This window comes from Salminus brasiliensis, chromosome 16 (genome assembly GCF_030463535.1).
Source record: "Salminus brasiliensis chromosome 16, fSalBra1.hap2, whole genome shotgun sequence".
Lineage (NCBI taxonomy): Eukaryota > Metazoa > Chordata > Actinopteri > Characiformes > Bryconidae > Salminus > Salminus brasiliensis.
The window spans coordinates 1,557,294-1,576,860 of record NC_132893.1 but is presented as its reverse complement, the minus strand read 5'-3'; the positions used below and the strand labels follow the sequence as shown (position 1 = coordinate 1,576,860).

Sequence of the window (19,567 nt, the reverse complement as noted above, 5' to 3'; positions counted from 1 at the left end):
CGACCATGTACATTTACAGCATTTAGCTGAGGCTCTTATCCAGAGCGACTTACAAGGTTACTCGTATTACAGAGAAGGGCCAATGTAGTGATAGGAGTCTTGCCCAAGGACTCTTGTTGGTGTAGCGCAGACCAGGAATCGAACCCCAGTCTCCCACATGGTGTGGCAGCTCAGTGGCAAGTAGTGGTGTTATCCGTTGCGCCAACCACTTGGCGAAAGAAAAGAAGACGACCATTTGAGGGAAATGCTGGAGATGAAAGCTGGAGGTGATTGGATTTAGTCCCGACTAGAGCTGTCAACAGCAACAGACTGATCCAATGGTCCAGAGACGACTAATAAAACAAATTTAGATATTATAATAATAAATATCAGGCTGGGTTATCAGGCAAATTAGTCGACCCAAAGTGGACAGCCCCACCCCCAGACTAATGAGGTACAGCAGTGTCCTGTGAGAGGAACCATGGTGTCCGCAGCCTTCCGTTGGGTGGTGCTGGTAGCCTTCATTGTGCTGACCATCAGTGGAAACACGCTGGTGTGTCTGGCAGTAGGAACTAGCCGTCGACTTTGGCGAATCAGCAATTGCTTTGTGGTGTCACTGGCTATAACAGACCTCCTTCTGGGTCTGTTGGTGCTGCCCCTCACCGCCACCCTTGAGCTACGCAGCGGCCGCTGGTCACTAGGGGGCACCTTCTGCAACATCTACCTCTCCGTGGACGCAATGCTGTGCACTGCCTCCATCTATACCCTGCTGGCTATCAGCGTGGACCGCTACCTGGCCATCTCAGGGCCGCTAAGCTACTCTAGGAGAGTCACTCGCCCAAGGGTAGCAGCAGCCATCGGCACCATCTGGGCCCTCTCTGTGACGATGGCCTTTGTACCCATCCAGCTAGGCCTGAACACAGCAGACTTCAGCGTGCAGAACATGGTCTGGGAGGTGGGGGATGAGGGCAAGGAGGGCAGGACCTGCCGGTATGAGTGGAACAACAACTACGTTCTGCTGGATGCCTTGGGAACCTTCTTCCTCCCCCTGTTGGTCATGTGCGGGATGTATCATCGTGTCCTACTCGTGGCACATGAGCAGGTACCTTTACTGGGGTTATTGTTTTATTTAGAAAAGGAAAAAAGCTTCGCAACACCAAAATTGCCCTGGTGGAACAGTAACTGGCCCGTTCACGTCCTCTCAATTAACCAATTAACAATCAACTTAATTAATTAATTAAATTAAACTGATCTAGTTATAATGAACACCAACCAGCACAAATGTTGGGCCGGTGTTCCACGGCTGTTTGTGTTTGTCAGGAAATGTTGTTGTCGAATTTGAGAAGCTGACTTCCTGTTTGTTCGGTAGTTGCAGCTGGTTACCATAGTGACCAGCTCAGTGATTCCGCTGTTTAGCTCATTTTTCCTAAGCTAAGACATCCATAATGGCATTATTTTGGACAGTGGAAAGACTAGAATGTTTGGTTAATTAAAGTCTGGCCTTAAAGCTAACATGCTAACAAGCTAACATTCTATAATAGAAACATGATACCAGCAGTTAAACATGGTGGAGGTTGTGTGACAGCATGGGAATGCTTTGCTGCATCAGGCAACTTCCTATAATTGACAGAACCATGAATTCTGCAGGAGAAGGTCCAGTCAGAAGTCTGCAATCTGAAGCTCAAGTGCAGGTCCACTTTTGAAGGGTTCTGGAGTGGCCTAGTCAAAGTCCTCAGGTTAAGCAGGTACTTCAAGCTCAAAAGCCCTCCAATAAGGCAGATTTGGAGCAACTCTACAAAGAAGAGTGGGCTGAAATTCCTCCACACTGGTGCGACAGACTGATCTCCACTGATAGAGCACATATTAGATTAGGGGGCAATTACTTCTTCACATGAGTGATTAATGGTAAATATGCAGAAATCTGGGAAATCAGACGGGGGGCAAATACTTTTCTACATCTCAGTAAGTAAAGGTAAACTTTTCCCTCCACAGGCTCGTCGTATCCGAGCTGCCACGCCCTCGGTCACCCGTTCTGCGTCCCTGACTGCCACAGCACGGGAGCACAAAGCCACGATGACTCTGGCAGCCGTGCTGGGGGCCTTCGTCATCTGCTGGCTTCCGTACTTCATCTACTTCACCTACATGGGCCTGAGGCACGAGACCAACCCACCGAGCCTCACTCACTCTGTGGTGCTCTGGATGGGCTACTTCAACTCCGCCCTGAACCCCATCCTCTACCCGGCCCTCAACCGAGACTTCCGCCGGGCCTACGGTCAGCTCCTCCGCTGCAGGAGCACGCAGAAGTGGATGCCGACCTCGACAAGGGGACCTGGAACCTGCGAGAGGCAAACGATGCCGCTAGCCTAGAAAACACCAGTTAATGTCTGTGTGGGTCTTGGGGAAGTGTGTGAGAAGGCCGAAAGACCTACAGGAAGCCGTCTAGAACCACATGTTTGATTGGCAGGAATCAATGTTCCCAGTGTCAGCAGCTGCCAATTGACTCCTATTGTACATTTTAGGGGGCTGATATTCTACATTTGTCTTATATGTCTCATATTATTTCCTCCAAATGTCAAATTGTAACATTTGTGAATGTTTATGGCCTAAAATAGTAACGATTTATTTTTATTTGATCATTTTCCCAACATTCTTCATGTCTTAGGACCCCCAGGCTGTTTTAATACTTTGCCTTTTTGCATTTGTCGAAATTTCGGTATAATTGTTAATCCTTTAAAACCTGAACCACCAAATAATAAATTAAATAAATAAAATACATTTAATTTTTTTAAACCTTAAGAAAACTTTAGAATTAGAAAAAAAAATTATTAAATAACACTTTGGGCACTATTTTATCGATCTTATAGGCGAGCCGTCAACCCTTTCACAGCACAGCTCAATTTAGGGAGTGTCAATGTGTCCAATCAGCGCAATAAACCAATCAGCTTGTCACTCGCCTTTCCCTTTAAGAACCAGGTGAGGTCTGACTTTGGTGGATTGCTATTTCAATGCGGGGGTGTACGCGCATTGGGCACACGCCTTTTTATTTTAAGACCACCACGCCCATCGGCGCAGATATATTCAGTAGCATCATTGCTTTTTAAACCACGCAGGAGGAGGCATTGAGCTATGGAGCAGTGGAAGAACTGCGTTCTCTGGAATGATGGTGGTGGTGGAGCTTCATCCAGTACTTTTGGGATGGGATGAGTTAGAAAGTTGAAGATGTTGAGGTGGATGGTGATCATCCAACATCCTGATCTCGCTAATGCACACACAATGCTGTAGTCACTGAATGCAATCAAATTCTTACAGCAATGCTCTTCCTCCAAAATCTGGTGGAAAGTCAGTTTTCTTCTCTGGACAGTAGAGAGCAGGAGAAACTCTTTTTAATAGCCTTGATCTCTCAAGGCTGTCAGGTGTCCCAATACTTTTGTCCCTGTATAGTGTATTTCTTTAAGATGCTTTAGGCCCCTTGGTTTTTATATTCATTTACGGGCTATGCACTCTCTGCCTGTTGATTGGTGCTCTCCAGGGAAGGTCTGAGATAGAGGTGAGGTACGTCAGGAACAGTGGCATCATTGAGCTGGTTAGGAAGTTAGGATTTAAAGGAGGTCAGCGCTTCCACTCTGTGATGATGAATAAGTGACCGTCCTAATCTTTTAGCCCCTCCTGCGTGCAGTGTGTAGAAGATAGAGGGGGGAGGTAGGGGGAGTTATATAATGATAGATGGTCTGATCTGAAATTCACTTTCTTTCCTCAGAGGGTTCACTCAAAGCTCAGCTTCTTTGCAAAGGGGAAACATCCGACTGATGCGTTCTTATGTTGGTAGATTAGTTCATGCAAATGAGTTTAATTGCTGTGGATGAAACAGGATACAGACGGCCCACTGTGTTCAACTCAGTGACAGAGACAGGCATGGAAAGTCGGTCCAAGTTGTTGGAAAATGGGTTCATCAGCTGTTCATGTTTTCCCAGCCCTGCCTGAGTGACCTCTATGCATTAGTGTTTCCTGACCTCTTGTGGAGACATTAAGTATTGCAGGACACAATTACAAAAGTGCCTCGTAAAATTGCCCTAATATTTACGGATACACAGCATGTTCAAATGTTTGTGGACGCCCCTTCTAATGAATGCATTCACCTACTTTAGGTTGTAGAAGAAAGTCTTCTTCTCTGGACAGTAGAGACAGTCACTCCAACAAAAGCAGGATCAGCTCTTTTTAATAGCCTTGATTTCAAAAGAAATAGTGTATAAGCAAGTGTCCCAATACTTTTGTCAATTTAGCATATTTTGGATCATATCCCTGCTGTAGTAGAATCAGCTCTTAAAGAAGTGGGCCTTCCATGAGTGTCAGTGAGACTTGATTGCCCCTTCACCGGTTGTCCTCAGGGCACTTTCAGTTGGTACTGACCACTGCTGATTTGGAGATGTTATGACCCAGTCGTCTAGAACATCAATGTCCAATGGACCAATGTTCTGGATTTGATCTGTCAGTGGTTTTAATGCTGTGGCTGATTCAGTGAAGCGGTCGATCTTAGATGGGGAAACAAGAAATATCTGCAGAACTGATGCGCTTCCACCCCCTAATGCTCATAAACACACAAATAAGCCAATAAATAATAATAAATAAATGACAGTTTTGATAATTGAGTAAAAATGTTTAAAATGAGTAAAAAAAAATCCCACTGGGTTTAAATCAGCTGTTTTTATTGTGAAGACTGAAATAATCAGTACAGTTAAACTGCATTGTTAACAGATGTAGTGTCTGAAGGCCCCTGGAGTTAAGAGAAATCCTAGTGGTCTTACCATTACTGGACAGAACTACGTACAGGTGTGAACCTGGTCCAGTGTGTCTCAGGCACTTAAACCAACTTTACGAAGTGGTCAGGGATGTATAGAACCATGAAAGTGCCCTAAAGTGCCCTGATAGAGGCATTTCACACCAAACCCACCAAACCCCACTTTTATTTATTTATTTATTCTTCCATTTGATCAATTTGACAGTTTTAAAAATTCAGAATTCTCATCTAATACCAAGTACGCCCAGAACCTTAGTAATTGCACATGTTAGAAAACATAAACAAAAACATAAACAAGAGGAAAAATCTAAATTCGCAGCATGAGCTTAGTGTTTCAGTGCATGATCTTCTTGAATTTGAGTTCCCTGCCCTCTTGTGGAGATGTGAAGTACTGCATAGCACATTTTCAGGAAGGCTTCAGTGAAATGCACACCACTGTTCAGTGATTAAGGCAAAATCAAAGGCGGTGTGACTTCATCATAATTGCGGTATCAAGTAAACACTGAGAACCCCTTCATTTATTAAGACTTGAGAAATACATGAGATATTCTCTCAAGCAGGAAATGCAGGAAACACACAAAAATAATAATAATAATAATAATAATAATAATATTAGCCACACCTACTGAAAGGTGATTAAGTATTCTGGGTATGCCTGCACATCATGAAAGATCACAAACATAGTCGGGTTTTGTTGATTATCAGTGACACTGTCATACAAATCTGTGCCGTTGGAGCTCTTGGCTGGAGGTGAAAGAAGACCATGCTTCCCTGAAGTGTAGTCACCAACCAGCACTTTGGCCAGATACATCCGCTTATGACCAAGGTGGTCTGGTCTGGAATAGCCCTGAGCTGAGTAACTTGGGTCGACAGCAAAATACGCACCGTTTCCATACATGGCACCTTAGAACAAGACAAAACAAGATAAAGAGGATTTCAGAAACACCAATTCCTAATGACCTTCTGAAACGGCATATCACAGATTTTACAGACTATAAATCATACCATGCATCCCAGCATAGCTCCGATTGAAGCCCCGTTTGTCGATCTTGTCTATATTGTCAGCGTCGGTGCCGTGGAAAAGCTTCTTCTCGTTGTTCTGGTGCTTGTTCTTCTCATCCAGGTGATTCTTCTGGATCATGTAGTTCCTCCACAGAGTGCTGTTCTGGACTCTCTCAATCTGAGAACATCAAAAACAGGGTAAATATCCCACCATGTTGCTCTATGGTGTTGTAAAGAGCTAGCTAGTTATCATGTATGTTAGCAATATTAGCCTTTTCATTCCACCGCTACACTAAATAAGCAAAATTTGGACGGACATCAGTGGTCTAAGAACACTTCAGCTAAAGCCTGGTGATCAGATGTCCAGTGCTTCATGTTTCAGTGCTGGAGAAAGCCGAGAGATCTGTAAGGTTTGCTAACTGATGCCAAGCTAGCTCTGTGATCCTCCAAAGATCGATCTCCTCCAAGACGGCAAAGCAGCTGGCTAATATTAGCTGTAGCTCCACATACTTGTTATCTTTAGCAATATTAGCAAGCAACATCGCTGCCTAGACACAAAACTACACTCTGCTAGTTCAGATCATGATGATTTGAGAGAAGACAGTCAGAGAACTCTTTGGACTGGAGTTCGGGTGGGTCTGCTTGGTGGTAAGAAGCAAGGCCCAGCCTCTAAAAAGTGCACACTGCAAATTTACATTTACATTTACATTTATGGCATTTAGCAGACGCTCTTATCCAGAGCGACTTACAAAGTGCTTTGCTATTTACCCAAGAAAACCTCAGCTAGTTAGAATAGACTAATACAAAAGATACCTCCAAGCTTAGACATTACTAAACACAATACAATAAGGCAACCATAGAACTATTCGTCCAAGTACTCTCTGAAGAGGTGGGTCTTCAGTCTGCGTTTGAAGACAGCGAGCGACTCGGCCGTTCGGACATCCAGGGGCAGCTCGTTCCACCACTTTGGTGCCAGGACAGAAAAAAGCCTGGACGCTTGTCTTCCGCGGATTTTGAGGGATGGTGGGTCGAGCCGAGCCGTACTTGAAGCTCGAAGGGCTCTTGGTGCGGATCGGCTTTTGACCATTGCCATCAGATACGGAGGGGCTGGTCCGTTCTTGGCTTTGTAGGCCAGCGTCAGGGTTTTAAATCTGATGCGGGCAGCTACAGGAAGCCAGTGGAGAGAACGCAGCAGTGGAGTGACATGGCTGAATTTAGGGACATTGAAGACGACCCGTGCCGCTGCATTCTGGATGAGTTGCAGGGGCCTGATGGTGCGCAGAGGGAGACCAGCCAGAAGAGAGTTGCAGTAGTCAAGTCTGGAAGTGACGAGAGACTGAACAAGCACCTGGGTGGCCTCTCTAGAGAGGAAGGGTCGAATTCTCCGGATGTTGTACAGAAGAAATCTGCAGGACCGAGTTACGTTTGCAACATGACTTGAGAACGATAACTGATCATCCATCACTACACCAAGGCTTCGGGCTTCAGTAGAGGGAGTGACCAGTGAGTTCTCGAAGGTGATGGCAAGATCGTTTCTTGGTCCAGCAGTTCCCGGGATGTACAGCAACTCCGTCTTGCTGGGGTTGAGTTTGAGGTGGTGAGCCGCCATCCAAGACGAGACGTCGGCGAGGCATGCTGAGATACGGGTGGAGACCTGTGTGTCAGACGGTGGGAAAGAGAGCATGAGTTGAGTGTCGTCGGCGTAGCAGTGGTAAGAGAATCCATGGGAGGAGATCACTTTACCAAGAGAGTGGGTGTATAGTGAGAAAAGAAGAGGACCAAGAACTGAGCCTTGTGGAACGCCAGTGGAGAGACTACAAGGAGCGGACGTGTCGCCCTGCCACGTTACCTGGTATGAGCGTCCCTGCAGGTATGATGCGAACCATTGCCATGCAGAGCCGGTAATTCCAAGACCGGCAAGGATAGACAGGAGGATCTTGTGGTCCACTGTGTCAAAAGCTGCGGAGAGGTCAAGAAGGATCAGAACCGAGGACAGTCTGGCAGCTTTAGCTGCATGGAGCTTCTCTGTAACTGCAATGAGAGCAGTTTCAGTAGAGTGTGCAGCTTTGAAGCCAGACTGGTGGGGGTCCTGAAGATTGTTCAGAGTGAGAAAGAGAGACAGTTGGTTGTAGACGGAACGTTCGAGAATCTTTGAGAGGAAAGAGAGAAGAGAGATAGGTCTGTAGTTGCCGATGTCCAAGCTGTCTAGAGTTGGTTTCTTTAGGATGGGCACGACTCTGGCAGACTTGAAGGCCGATGGTACCTGACCTGATGACAAAGAGCTGTTTATGATAGAGGAGATGAAGGGGAGGAGGTTTGGAGCGATTGTTTGGAACAGAGGGGATGGAATAGGGTCTAGTGGACAGGTGGTAGGATTATTGGAGGTGAGAAGATGTAGGAGGTCATCTGTGGAAAGAGGAGAGAAGCAAGTCAGAGAAGAGGGAGGAGGAGGGCAGTGTCTGGAGAGGGGGGTAGAGGCAGGGGGGAAGGATCGGCGGATCTTGTCAACCTTTTCTTCAAAGAAGGAGACAAAATCGTCTGCAGACAGGGTAGTGGGAGGTGGGGGAGTAGGAGGGTTGAGGAGAGAGGAGAAGATGGTGAATAGTTTGCGTGGGTCAGATGCAGAGGATGCACACTCACTGCTTGTCTAGCCCCTTTATTACTGCCAATAAAACAGGGCTCCCAGCTTGATAAACCATTGAGCATTGAGCTGCGGAGCAGTGGAACTATGTTCTCTGGAATGATGGATTGGAACCTTTGGCTGGGATGAGTTGGGGAGTTGAGGACAAGAACGCACTTGTCGCTATCAAATCCTCACAGCAATGTTCGGAAATGTAGTAGAAAGCCTTCTTCTCTGGACAGTAGAGACAGTCACTCCAACAAAAGCAGGATCAGCTCTTTTAATAGTCTTGATTTCAGAAGAAACAGTGTATAAGCAAGTGTCCCAATACTTTTGTCCATTTAGCATATTTTGGATCATATCCCTGCTGTAGTAGAATCAGCCCTTAAAGAAGTGGGCCTTCCATGAGCGTCAGTGAGACTTGATTGCCCCTTCACCGGTTGTCCTCAGGGTACTTTCAGTTGGTACTGACCACTGCTGATTTGGAGATGTTATGACCCAGTCGTCTAGAACATCAATGGATCAATGTTCTGGATTTGATCTGTCAGTGGTTTTAATGCTGTGGCTGTTATCTTTAGCAATATTAGCGAGCAACACCACTGCCTAGACACAAAACTACACTCTAGTTCAGACCATGATGATTTGAGAGGACACAGTCAGAGAACTCAGAGAACTTTGGACTGGAGCTCAGGTGGCTTCTGCTCTGTGGTAGGAAGCAAGGCCCAGCCTCTAAAAAGTGATATGAGATAGGAGTGGTGGAGCGTGGCAAAGACTTTGCCCTAGACTCGTAAACAAGGTAAAGATTATTAGTCATAGTGAGATTTAGCGTTAGATGTTTAGATGTTCCTCCTCCGAAACCTCTCTTCCCACTTAGATGTCCACCTGTGTTTAGCTTGTAGATTCAGCTTACCAAAGCACATCTGTGGGTTTTCACATTTGAGACAGTGAGCAGTTGCACACCTAATGCTAACGCTAATGCTTCCATTTCCGTCAGTCTAGGCACTGCTCTGTTTAGTGTGGAATGAAGGAAACTATGGTAATTTCTTCAGGATCAGGAGGTTCCCTGGCAATGTTAGGGTTTCTTTGGAGACAGGCTTGGAGAGATGCTGTGGGAATAAAGGAAGCAGGTGGACAGGTGGCTAAGCATGGAAGTTGTTAGCATGATGCAAATCAAGCTCCTTTGCAATCTTACGTTAAGGATGTTATTGTTCAGTCCAGTTCTCCTGAACTCCTTCTCCACCTCCATGTATTCCTGGGAGCCTTGTTGAATTTGGACCCGCTTAATAAAGGTTCCCTTCATGTCCTCCCAGTGACTGGGCAGTGGGACAGAGGTATTGTCTACAAAAAGTCATAAAAGAAGTGGACAGGAGAAGGTCATTGCACAGGACAACTGAAACACCCAGCAGAAATGACTGATTTTAGCTGTGTAGAGAATCTTACCTCTCCGGTCAACCCTCTTCAGCTCCACCTGCTTTTTTCTTTCTCCAACAGCGATTTTTCGGCCTAAATCGACCTCATATGTCTCGCCGTTGATCTTGATCTTTATGCGAGGCAGTTTTTGTCCGAAGGCTTCCTCCAAGTCATAGTTGGTGAAATAATCGAAAGGCATGAGCTTGTTCTTGGCACTGTCCAGATATTGCCACTCGACCAGGCTGCTGACCATGAAGGCCTCACGTTTGCGAGACTCGTTCTTCTCCACTTTGCGGATCATGTCCCGGATGGTGCTCTCCACCTTCACCAAGTCTCGAGTCAGGCCCTCCACGGTGATGACCGGCTCCGGGCCACTCTTCTTCAGCTGGATGCTGACCGCGAGCTCCCTCTGCAGGTTAGTCAGCACCTCCCCGTCCTCCTTGGTGAATTGGTTGATGGCCGAGTCCCGGAAGCATAAACTTGTATGCTCCCTCACAATTAAGCTGTTGATCAGTTCCCGGGCTTCTTTCAGGTCCTGCTGGCTCTCTCCACACAGCTGAAACACAGCCGGCTCAAACTCTTCTCCCACCATCTCAAATTCGTCATGTGCAGGAGATTCTGGACTGTGGCTGCCCGTTATGTAGTTGGTCATGGCGTCAAATTTTTCTTTTTTGTGTTTGATAAAATGAAAAGGAGAATAAGGTGAGTATAAAAATTTAAGCTTTTTTTCATGATTTATCCCAAAAATTAGTCAGTTAGAAAGGCCAATCTTCGTTCATGTCAACTTCCCTGATTACTACCACTAGGACCACTCTGAGCCCTGTGAACTTACACGCCTTGTCCTTCAACACAATATATGAATGGATCTTTTGAGTTGTAATGTCCACCAACCTTTTATCCAGCCGAGCACTCCGGGCTCCTCCTCCACACCCTCCTGCTGCCTCTTCAGCATGCTCTGATAGAAATCCGACACCATGGGCGCCTGGAATATCAGAAACTTCACACTTTGTACATGCTGTCCTTTTTTCTTCTTCACAAACTCGATGACGGCGTCAATCATGGCATCGGCGACGACAGAAGGACTTGCCCCTCCTTGGCCTAATCGAGATTGAGACACCAAGATCACATACTTTTTTCTAGGCAGCCGTACCTGTACCTCCAGTACTTCAGTGAGATGATCAGGACTTCTGTACTGTACCTGTGCCAAGTGCTGGAAAGGCAACAGAAGAGTACTTCATTGCCTCGCACAACTTTAAGACAGAGTAAACCACATCCTTGATGTCTGCAGCATTGTTCCGGCCTACGATGTGGATTATGTGATTGCATGGGAGCTGTCCTCCAGAGGTCACTATCGCTTCTTTTTGCTGAAGACTTTGTTGTTTGACTGAGGAGAGAACAAACACACAAACAGAGGCTCGTAAATCATCGGAACACTAAATGCTGGCTTACGGAAACGAATTTCATGTGTAAATTCAAAGGGTTTACAGACCAATCTGTGCACATTCCAGTTCCACTGTTTTCCCAGCAGCATCTAAAATGGCCTTGGAGACTCCTAGATGAATACAGGTCAGATAAAATGTTGCTTGTAGGAGAATTATGTTTCTCCACATCATGCCAGCAACACCGCCAACCTCCAAGAATGCATATAGACAAAATATCCTTGCTAACGGTCAATTCTATCAATTATATATACTGTATTATATATACTGGTGGTTTATGAGTCAGTCCTTAGGGTTTATCAGTAAAACAGTCCTAAAACGCTCATAACAGAATCACTTTTTGCAATCATATGCTCCATCAGGACACATCTAACTGTCCTATCCCATATTAGCGACTTTCATATGAAAGTAGAACCCTGTATACCGAAACATGCTTACCTGCTCTTAAAGAGAATGACACATTTGAGGAGTTTACAATGGCGTCACTTTTCTCTTTGGTGATGTCACCAGACGACACCTCCAGAGCCACATGCCCCACCTGCACTCTGTGCACCCCAAGGGTAGGAGTGGAAACCACGCCAAAGAGTCCTGGTGTATCACATAAGGATCACTTTAGTCATGATTGTACTGTTTTTTTTTTGTGTTATTTCTGCATGTCATCACTTTTAGTTCATTAGAATAAAAAACTAACGGGACAGTCAGGCGAAAGTAATCACTTAACCCCTTAACGTAGCGAGGGTGAATTAGTCAGTAACTACAGGGACTTCTGTACAAACTGGTGGTGCAATTCTTTGGTAACAGAAGTTTGTAATAACAGGCATAGGCTGTTTAAGGGGCTATACAGCATTGGTCGTGTCTGAAATTAGCTTCTTTAAAGCCTAAAATCTTTGAAGCTTCTGAAGTCATTCCCCAGAATTGTATCCAGTGCCTTTCACCGATTCAGACCAGAACAACAAAACGTAACAACAGAACGTAAAAACACCCTCAGACATGCAGTTTGGGGAAAGTGACATTCACCAAATTTCGCTTTAAACAAACATGCTAACATCTGCAATAGGTAAACCATATGCTAGACACTCACCCGGAGACTGTGAGGACTTGGCAACAGGTGATTTTTTAGGTGATGGTTGCGGAAAGGCCGCTGCACTTTTAGTGATGGGACCTGGCTTCCCACCTCTGAAGCTCTTTGTGAAACACTGAAGGGCAGAAACAGAAACGATTACAAGAAGCCAGAAGCTTTCCCCAAACACCCAACATGTAAAGAGCTCCTCATTCCAGTACCTGTACAGTCTCGTTGTCTGAAGGGTGAACAACCACAGTCACTTCTTGAAGGTACTGAGGAGTGACTCTGGCACTGAAGTCATGAATCTCTCTTAGCAGAATTCTGGACACCAGTTCTTTGGGAAAGTGAAGGTTCCCTGTACCAACTGCTGGAAAGGACACCGAAGCCTTTTTCTGGTGTTCTGCCTTTTTAAGGCATTCTCTAATTATCTGTTTCAGTGTCTGTTGGAATACGAAATACATCCTGCATATTAATATCATGCATAAAGATACACATAGCATTGAACACTGTTTGCAAGTATGGGCTAAGCAGAGTCACAAAACTCTCAGAATCACCTCAGCTTCCGACCCAGCTCCACCACTCCAATACGGACAAACTGTATGGAAGACCTTCTGGCATTTAAGGTTATATCCATCAGTGACCACTATGTCTCCATAATTTAGCTTAGATGATCCAAAGGAATCCAAATAAGAACTAGCTTCTGACTGGAGTCGAGGACCAGCTGCCTCTAGGAGTGCTTTGGAGACGGCGCCTGTGCTGAGATCCACGTTTTCCGCGATGGTATTGACAATGACATCAGACTGTGGAGTGAATGGTACAGATAACTGTTAATGTCTGTTTTTGCTTTTTGAAATAAAAAAAACATTGATTTCTTTAAGTGGAAACAAACTGCTCACTTACAGTTGCATCCTGGATATTCCCTTTTTTCAGAATGATTCTCAGTCCTTCTTGTGTGGACTGAGTTTCAAGAGACCCTGATGCATCCGAGTTGTCAGATTGCGTTCTGGATGACTGGTTTGGGATCTGTCTCCTTTGCCTTTCTGAGGTTTCAACCCCTGCGGATTTATTTCCTTTGTTAAACCGGGGTTCATTACTCCATGATCCGGCACTTTCATGTCCATAAGCACCTTGGTTGCGATGTCCCTGAACTTGATAGCCACGTCCGCGATAATTCCTCCCACGATAAGATCTCATTTGCTGTGGAAAAGTCATCTTGGGGTTGAAGTCTGCAAATTCCTTCCTAATAGCCTGAGCCATGGCATTCACAGTGCTGGCATTATTGTCCACCAGATGAATCTCAGTCAACACGTTCCTCCCTCCTTGACGGCCCTGGTCTTCAACGAAAGCGTGGAGTTCCTTGGAAATGGTCTCAGTGCACAGTTCAAGAGGAAAGCCAAATATTCCTGAGCTGATGGCTGGAACTGCAATGGAGGAGCACTTGTTTTCCACAGCTTGATTCAAACTTTCCCTCACAGCCTGCCTCAGCCTCTTCACTGCTGTAAACCTGTCTGTGTCCAAGTAGCGAGGACCTACAGCATGTACCACATATTTGCATGGAAGACGTCCTGCTCCAGTAGTGACGGCATGCCCAGGTGGCACCCTTCCTTTCGCAGCTACATATCGGTCACTGTCCTCTTGTAAACCTGGTCCAGCAGTATTCAGGAGAGCCAAAGCCACACCGCCAATGTGCTTCAAGTCTTCGTTGGCAGCATTGACCACAGCATCTACCCTAAACTGACAGATATCAGCTCTTCTGACTGTGATGGTAACTCCAGACATCTGGACCTTACAGGACAGCTGTCCAAACTCCTCCAGTCTGTCACCGTCATAATCATCTTCATCCTCTTCATCATCTTCTAGCATGTGACCTTCCTCGAGAACGACCACAAATCTGTGTTCCTTTATCATTAACAGAAACATGGCTTTCTGTTCCTGGAAGTACTTCTTAGCACCTGCCTTGTTTATTGTCATTCTATCAATGTGGAGAGATTCTGCAATTTCCTGAAAATTCTCCATGGCTGGTTGGACATGAACACGTTCTCCAGACAGTCGGATCAAGGGTCTTCTTGGATCGAAGAGTACTTTTACCTCGTTGGGCTTTACAAATTTCGCCCAGGCCTCACACTTTTTATCGTTTATGAATTTCACCACAGCACAGGACTTGACACGAATGACCTCTTCGATCTTTGAGTGTTTATGAATGAAGTTCTCCAAGTTCTTGCTGACTTCCGAGACTGGATCCTTAAAGCCAGAAACTACAAGTGTGTCCTTGTTTCTTGCGGGTGTGATAACCACACTTTTCTTCCTGGATGAGTTGTATGTGTCACACAGTTGGTTTCGGAGAGAACGCCATTCAGGCTTTTCGAGCACACCTAGGTCCTCCAAAGGGAGGGTCCTGGATGTAAGCATCGTTTGAAGCCTACTTTCTGCCTCAGCCAGAGTCGAGTCTGTGCTTCCTGTCAACACAACATCTCCATTTGTAACTTTGTAGACAGCACTAATTCCTTTGGATGTGAACAGATCTCCCGACATCTCCTCACAGTCCACTGATCTCAGGAACTCCAGCAATGAATGGTCCATTTTCAGAGACTTCTGTTTCATGCTAAATTTCTTCTCAAGGATCCAATTTTTTATGTCAAGAATCTCCATAGGAAGACCCTGCAATGTTAACTGATTGTCTTTTCTGTGTTCGAGTTTCAGCTTTGGGTATTTGGCCATAGCATTGCGTAGCAATCCTTCCTGGAGAAGCAAAGAGAACATGGCAGAGGGCATCTCCACGCTGTCTGAGGAACTGTTCTTGTCCCGTTCCATTTGACTTGATGTTGTCTTGAACAAATCTTCCAAAATCTGCTTTAGCAGGTTAATGTCTCGAGCCATTCCTGCCAGTGTCAGGTATCCACCATCCATCTTCATGAAAGCTTTGTTTTTCACTACGGATCTGATGTCTTTCTCTAATGTCGCCCACATAGAAGGCAACACTGCATGCTCAAAAACAGCATACTTGGAGAGAATGGTTCTAAATCCATCTGTGGCTTGTTGCCTCCAGCTGTCTATGTTCCTCTTGGTTATACCTTTCTGCTTTAGGAGTGTAGGAAGAGGGCTGAGCTGGACTTCAGCTTTGTCCATGTTTACTTCACAGAAATAGGAGCTCATCTCATTACAGATGGAAGCTATTAGTCCATTCTTCTGGAGGAAGTCTCTGATAGCAGGATGGATCTGCTCTGTGAAAGGTTTGGGAAGACTCCATGTTGGTCTGTCTTTGCCATACAAGGCTGTACCCAAAGACTTGACATATGGGTATACATTGACTGGAGTCTCGCCAATAAGGTGTTCTTTCCCAAGAATTTTCTCAACGCCTGAAAACAGTGATGGTAGACATTTATGTCATAATCTAGGTAAATTAAATACAACGTGGTGAAACTTCTGGTGTAATTTTAACCTAAATGCACCAATCATTTACCTTCATAACTATGAAACGTGACAATGGCAGCTTGCTCCTCTGGAATCATGGTGATATCCTCCACCTCTCCACCACAATTTTCAAAGTATACGTCGATCAGGTCTTTGGAGACATGGTCAGACAAATTTTCCACTTTAGCACTTGTACTTTTTTCCAGAGTTCGACCCACAAGACCAAACTGCAGGAATTTTTTATTGCTTCTGCTCGCCATAAGGAACTTCTCAGAAACTGTAGAAAGACAATTGTGTTAAGTTCATTTTTTACTGGTATAGAGAGTGTTTAGAGCAATGCCTTGTATACAGAAGGTGCTTTTGAAAAAAAACAGTCAGGATCAGTCGTACTTGCAGAAGAATCATATAGAGGTAGTTACAACAGCAATTTTACTCCACACATTACTTGTTAAGGACTTACCGCTGGGGTCATTAAAGGTCACGACAGCACTGCTTGATTCTGTTATTAACTCCAAGGAAAACTTCTCTTCAGAAAGACTACTGATGTTCTCCACTAAGAGCACAAGAGTATCTCTGAAAAAGTGGTTTGGCAGTTTCTCCAGGACCACAGCACTGGACTGTGGAGGGTATCCCAAACTGTCCTTGGGAGATTCCTCTTTTGGGTCACTTTGACTCCCCTCAGTGCCAGCTGGAGGTAGAACGTGGGAAGATTGATGAACAACAGAAATCAAACAACTGCAGAACCCACGCTCACATGAAATTGTGATTATATATATGTAAAATATGAGGCAACTGTAGAATTTACTTCAGGTTTAATAATGTCAAAGAGTCTACAGAATGATCTGCTTAAAGATGGAAAGATGGATAGATAGATCGATAGACAGTCAGACAGACGAATAGCTAGATAGAGACATACAGATAGATAGATAGACAGACAGACAGACAGACAGGTAGATAGATAGATAGATAGATAGATAGATAGACAGATAGATAGATAGACAGACAGACAGACAGATAGACAGACAGATGGATAGACAGACAGACATACAGACAGATAGATAGATAGATAGATAGACAGACAGACAGACAGATAGACAGACAGATAGACAGACAGACAGACAAATAGATAGACAGACAGACAGACAGACAGATAGATAGATAGATAGATAGATAGATAGATAGACAGACAGACAGACAGATATATAGATAGATAGATAGATAGATAGACAGACAGACAGACAGACAGACAGATAGATAGATAGATAGACAGACAGACAGACAGATAGATAGATAGACAGACAGACATACAAACAGACAGATAGATAAATAGATAGACAGACAGACAGACAGACATAGATAGATAGATAGATAGATAGATAGATAGATAGATAGATAGACCTTGATGCTGAAAGCTGGCTGCCACATCACTTTCTGTTCCAACCTAATAAAAAAAGTAAAACAGGAGGAACAGCAGTGAGGGATCATCTGACTCCAAACTGGTAGGAAAATGCTGCTTATAATAATTAAACCTAAGTAAAGCAGTTTTGTAGACTTACCGCTCCACTGGTCTCCTCTGTCTGATCTTCTCCAGGTTTGAACACCGTCAGTTTCACCACCTGATTTTCAACAGTTATGGAGTGATCTCTCTTAGCGAGAACTTGATCTCGAACTGGAACAAAAGCAGAAGGTCCTCAGTGAAGAGCAGTCGTTTAAAATGCTGGATTAACAGGACTGTATCTTAGACTTCACCAGTGATTCCAGCTCCAGACCAAGGGACATCACCACAGATTAGTAAACAGGGGACTAAGCTATTACTGGAGGAGTCTGAGGCATCGTTCACATTTATCTGGATACTTTTAAAAAAACATTGACTTTTCTCTCCGCCTCCTGCTGTGTTTTTGAAAATCTCTCTGTCCACATGAGAAATTAAGAACGACAGCCCAGCAGAAGGCGCTAATATCTCTTGGCGTTTGACTGTACAGTATAGTGGCATTGTTGGGGGAATTTGAGAAATGAGCATCGATTAGGACTTTAGTATGGAATTATTATTTTATATATTAATTTTATTATTTTAATAAAATGCTACAGTAAAAACCCCCACAATTATTCTGGTGTTTGCCAAAGGTTGCCTCTCTGAGATAATGGTGTTATTACTGAGCCAATCAATTTACTTTAACAGTCCCAATCTTTTCCCCAGTGCTTGTAAAGCTTAAAATCACTGACACTATGAAGTAGCTTAAATGCAAAATCGGTACAAAGTTATAACCTTCAATGTTATGAGGTAGAAAATATGAATAATTTAATAACATGTCTTTTTACAATGTGTGTGCATATGAATTTAAATATGTGCATTGTTTAATTAAACACATTTATAATATATTTTGTATTTAAGTAAAAACTCAATAATGACAGCATTAACCCTTAAGTCCATTAACATCCAATAACAACGTCCTTCCTAAGAAAGCACTTATCAGCTATATCAGTAATTAAATAATTGTGTGGGGTTTTTTACGTGTACACTTCTGGAATACATGTACATTGAATTAATAAATTAATTAATTGTTAAATTCTATGTTATTTGTGAATATTTTTACTTCTGGTGGCAAGAAAACAGCCCTTCCTTCTCGATGTTTCTGGGTGTTTATTTACTCGAGCATTACCGTAAATCACGCATCTACGCGCACTCGGATTTGAAGCGGATACAGTGTAGACAGCCTGTATTTGTGGATATTGGAAATATTTCATATGTCAGTGCGTGTTTTATTGTCTTCCAACAAGATATATACCCAAATATACCCACTGGCCCAGTCGTGAAGGCCACCGGCACTCCACTATTACATGAAGTTGGGTAAATCACGTAGGTAAGGAAAGCCTGGATGAAGTGCTCTACTGATGCCGATGCAGGGCACTAGTCTGCTGCCCTGTTCTGATAGGGCTACAGTTTCAGTGTAGAAGACTTAGATACTTACTTTCTTCTGACTTGAACAGAACCGTAACGACGCCGCTCTGATCGGAGATCTTCACCTCGCAGTCTCCACCCTGAGACTTCCTCCTGCTCTGAAAGTAAATCTGGAGTTTGGATTTGAGGTTTTTGGTGGAGGGAGGACGCCAGGGTCCCTCCACGGTGAGGGGGTAGGGGTATTTCTCCATACCGCTCCTCGTCGCCCTGTTCCGGTGTGAGAAAACGTCGAAGAGCCGCAGAACTCGTTGCTGAGGAGCCGCGGAGCTCCGGGTTACTTTCACTTTCGTTTCCCCAGAACAGGCTCGAGCTCTGAGCTGACGCGTGGATAGGTTTCGTTCTCTGTGAACTCACACGCGCTTACTCAACTGTTTTATGTGTGGACATTGCCCCACATTATTGCCTTGATTTGAGTATACATCTATTAGCCATAACATTATGACCACTGGCACGAGAAGAACATCTATCATCATCTACAGTGGCTCCTGTCATAGGGCTGGATACAGTAGACACAGGATACAGGTGTTATAGCAAGCGTACGAATCTGAAGATTGGGTCAGAACACCTTTAAGACATCTGGCAGGGTTTGTAGGGTGTTCCCAAGGGTATGCAGTAGTCAGTACCTACCAAAAGTGCTCCAAGCAAGGACAACCGTTGAACCCGAGACAAGTTCATGGGCGCCTAAGGCTTATTAATGCTCTTGGAGGTCCCACCTCACAACCTACAGGACTTACGGCTACGTTGAGCAGCTTGACCAAACCTGTCAGTCACTATCAATAGTTAGTCATGCTAGCAGACCAACCAGTTCACCAAGTTCACCATGAAAGCATACGCTAGCTAGCTATGCTGGTCATTAAAGGCTAAGCTGTTTAGCCAGTTTAACCATCTG

At 44.6% G+C, this 19,567-nt stretch overlaps 2 protein-coding genes across 2 annotated transcripts; one reads left to right on the top strand and one right to left on the bottom strand.

Annotated features, from left to right (window-relative positions):
* Positions 1–460: 460 nt before the first annotated feature.
* hrh2b (histamine receptor H2b) lies at positions 461–2,346 on the top strand. Its single transcript, XM_072659541.1, has 2 exons — positions 461–1,081; positions 1,972–2,346. The coding sequence occupies exons 1-2, from the start codon at positions 461–463 to the stop codon at positions 2,344–2,346; spliced, it is 996 nt and encodes a 331-aa protein (XP_072515642.1).
* A 2,319-nt stretch (positions 2,347–4,665) lies between these two features.
* On the bottom strand, positions 4,666–18,956 carry LOC140536493 (protein mono-ADP-ribosyltransferase PARP14-like). Its single transcript, XM_072658340.1, has 17 exons — positions 18,689–18,956; positions 17,276–17,388; positions 17,118–17,160; positions 16,180–16,407; positions 15,769–15,996; positions 13,209–15,664; positions 12,863–13,108; positions 12,527–12,748; positions 12,327–12,441; positions 11,684–11,833; positions 11,296–11,358; positions 11,005–11,190; positions 10,698–10,904; positions 9,837–10,472; positions 9,589–9,734; positions 5,780–5,954; positions 4,666–5,677 (listed from the first exon to the last, which is right to left on the bottom strand). Exons 1-17 carry the CDS (start codon positions 18,867–18,869, stop codon positions 5,397–5,399), a joined length of 5,676 nt encoding a protein of 1,891 aa, XP_072514441.1. The 5' UTR covers positions 18,870–18,956; the 3' UTR covers positions 4,666–5,396.
* Between the last annotated feature and the right edge of the window lie 611 nt (positions 18,957–19,567).

Coding starts and splice junctions, on each gene's coding strand:
- hrh2b (XM_072659541.1), top strand. CDS start 461: ATGGTGTCCGCAGCCTTCCGTTGGGTGGTGCTGGTAGCCTTCATTGTG. Junction 1,082..1,971: donor TACTCGTGGCACATGAGCAG/GTACCTTTACTG, acceptor TTCCCTCCACAG/GCTCGTCGTATCCGAGCTGC.
- LOC140536493 (XM_072658340.1), bottom strand. CDS start 18,869: ATGGAGAAATACCCCTACCCCCTCACCGTGGAGGGACCCTGGCGTCCT. Junction 10,473..10,697: donor AGTGCTCGGCTGGATAAAAG/GTTGGTGGACAT, acceptor AACACAAAAAAG/AAAAATTTGACGCCATGACC. Junction 5,955..9,588: donor TGAACAATAACATCCTTAAC/GTAAGATTGCAA, acceptor TGATGTTCTCAG/ATTGAGAGAGTCCAGAACAG.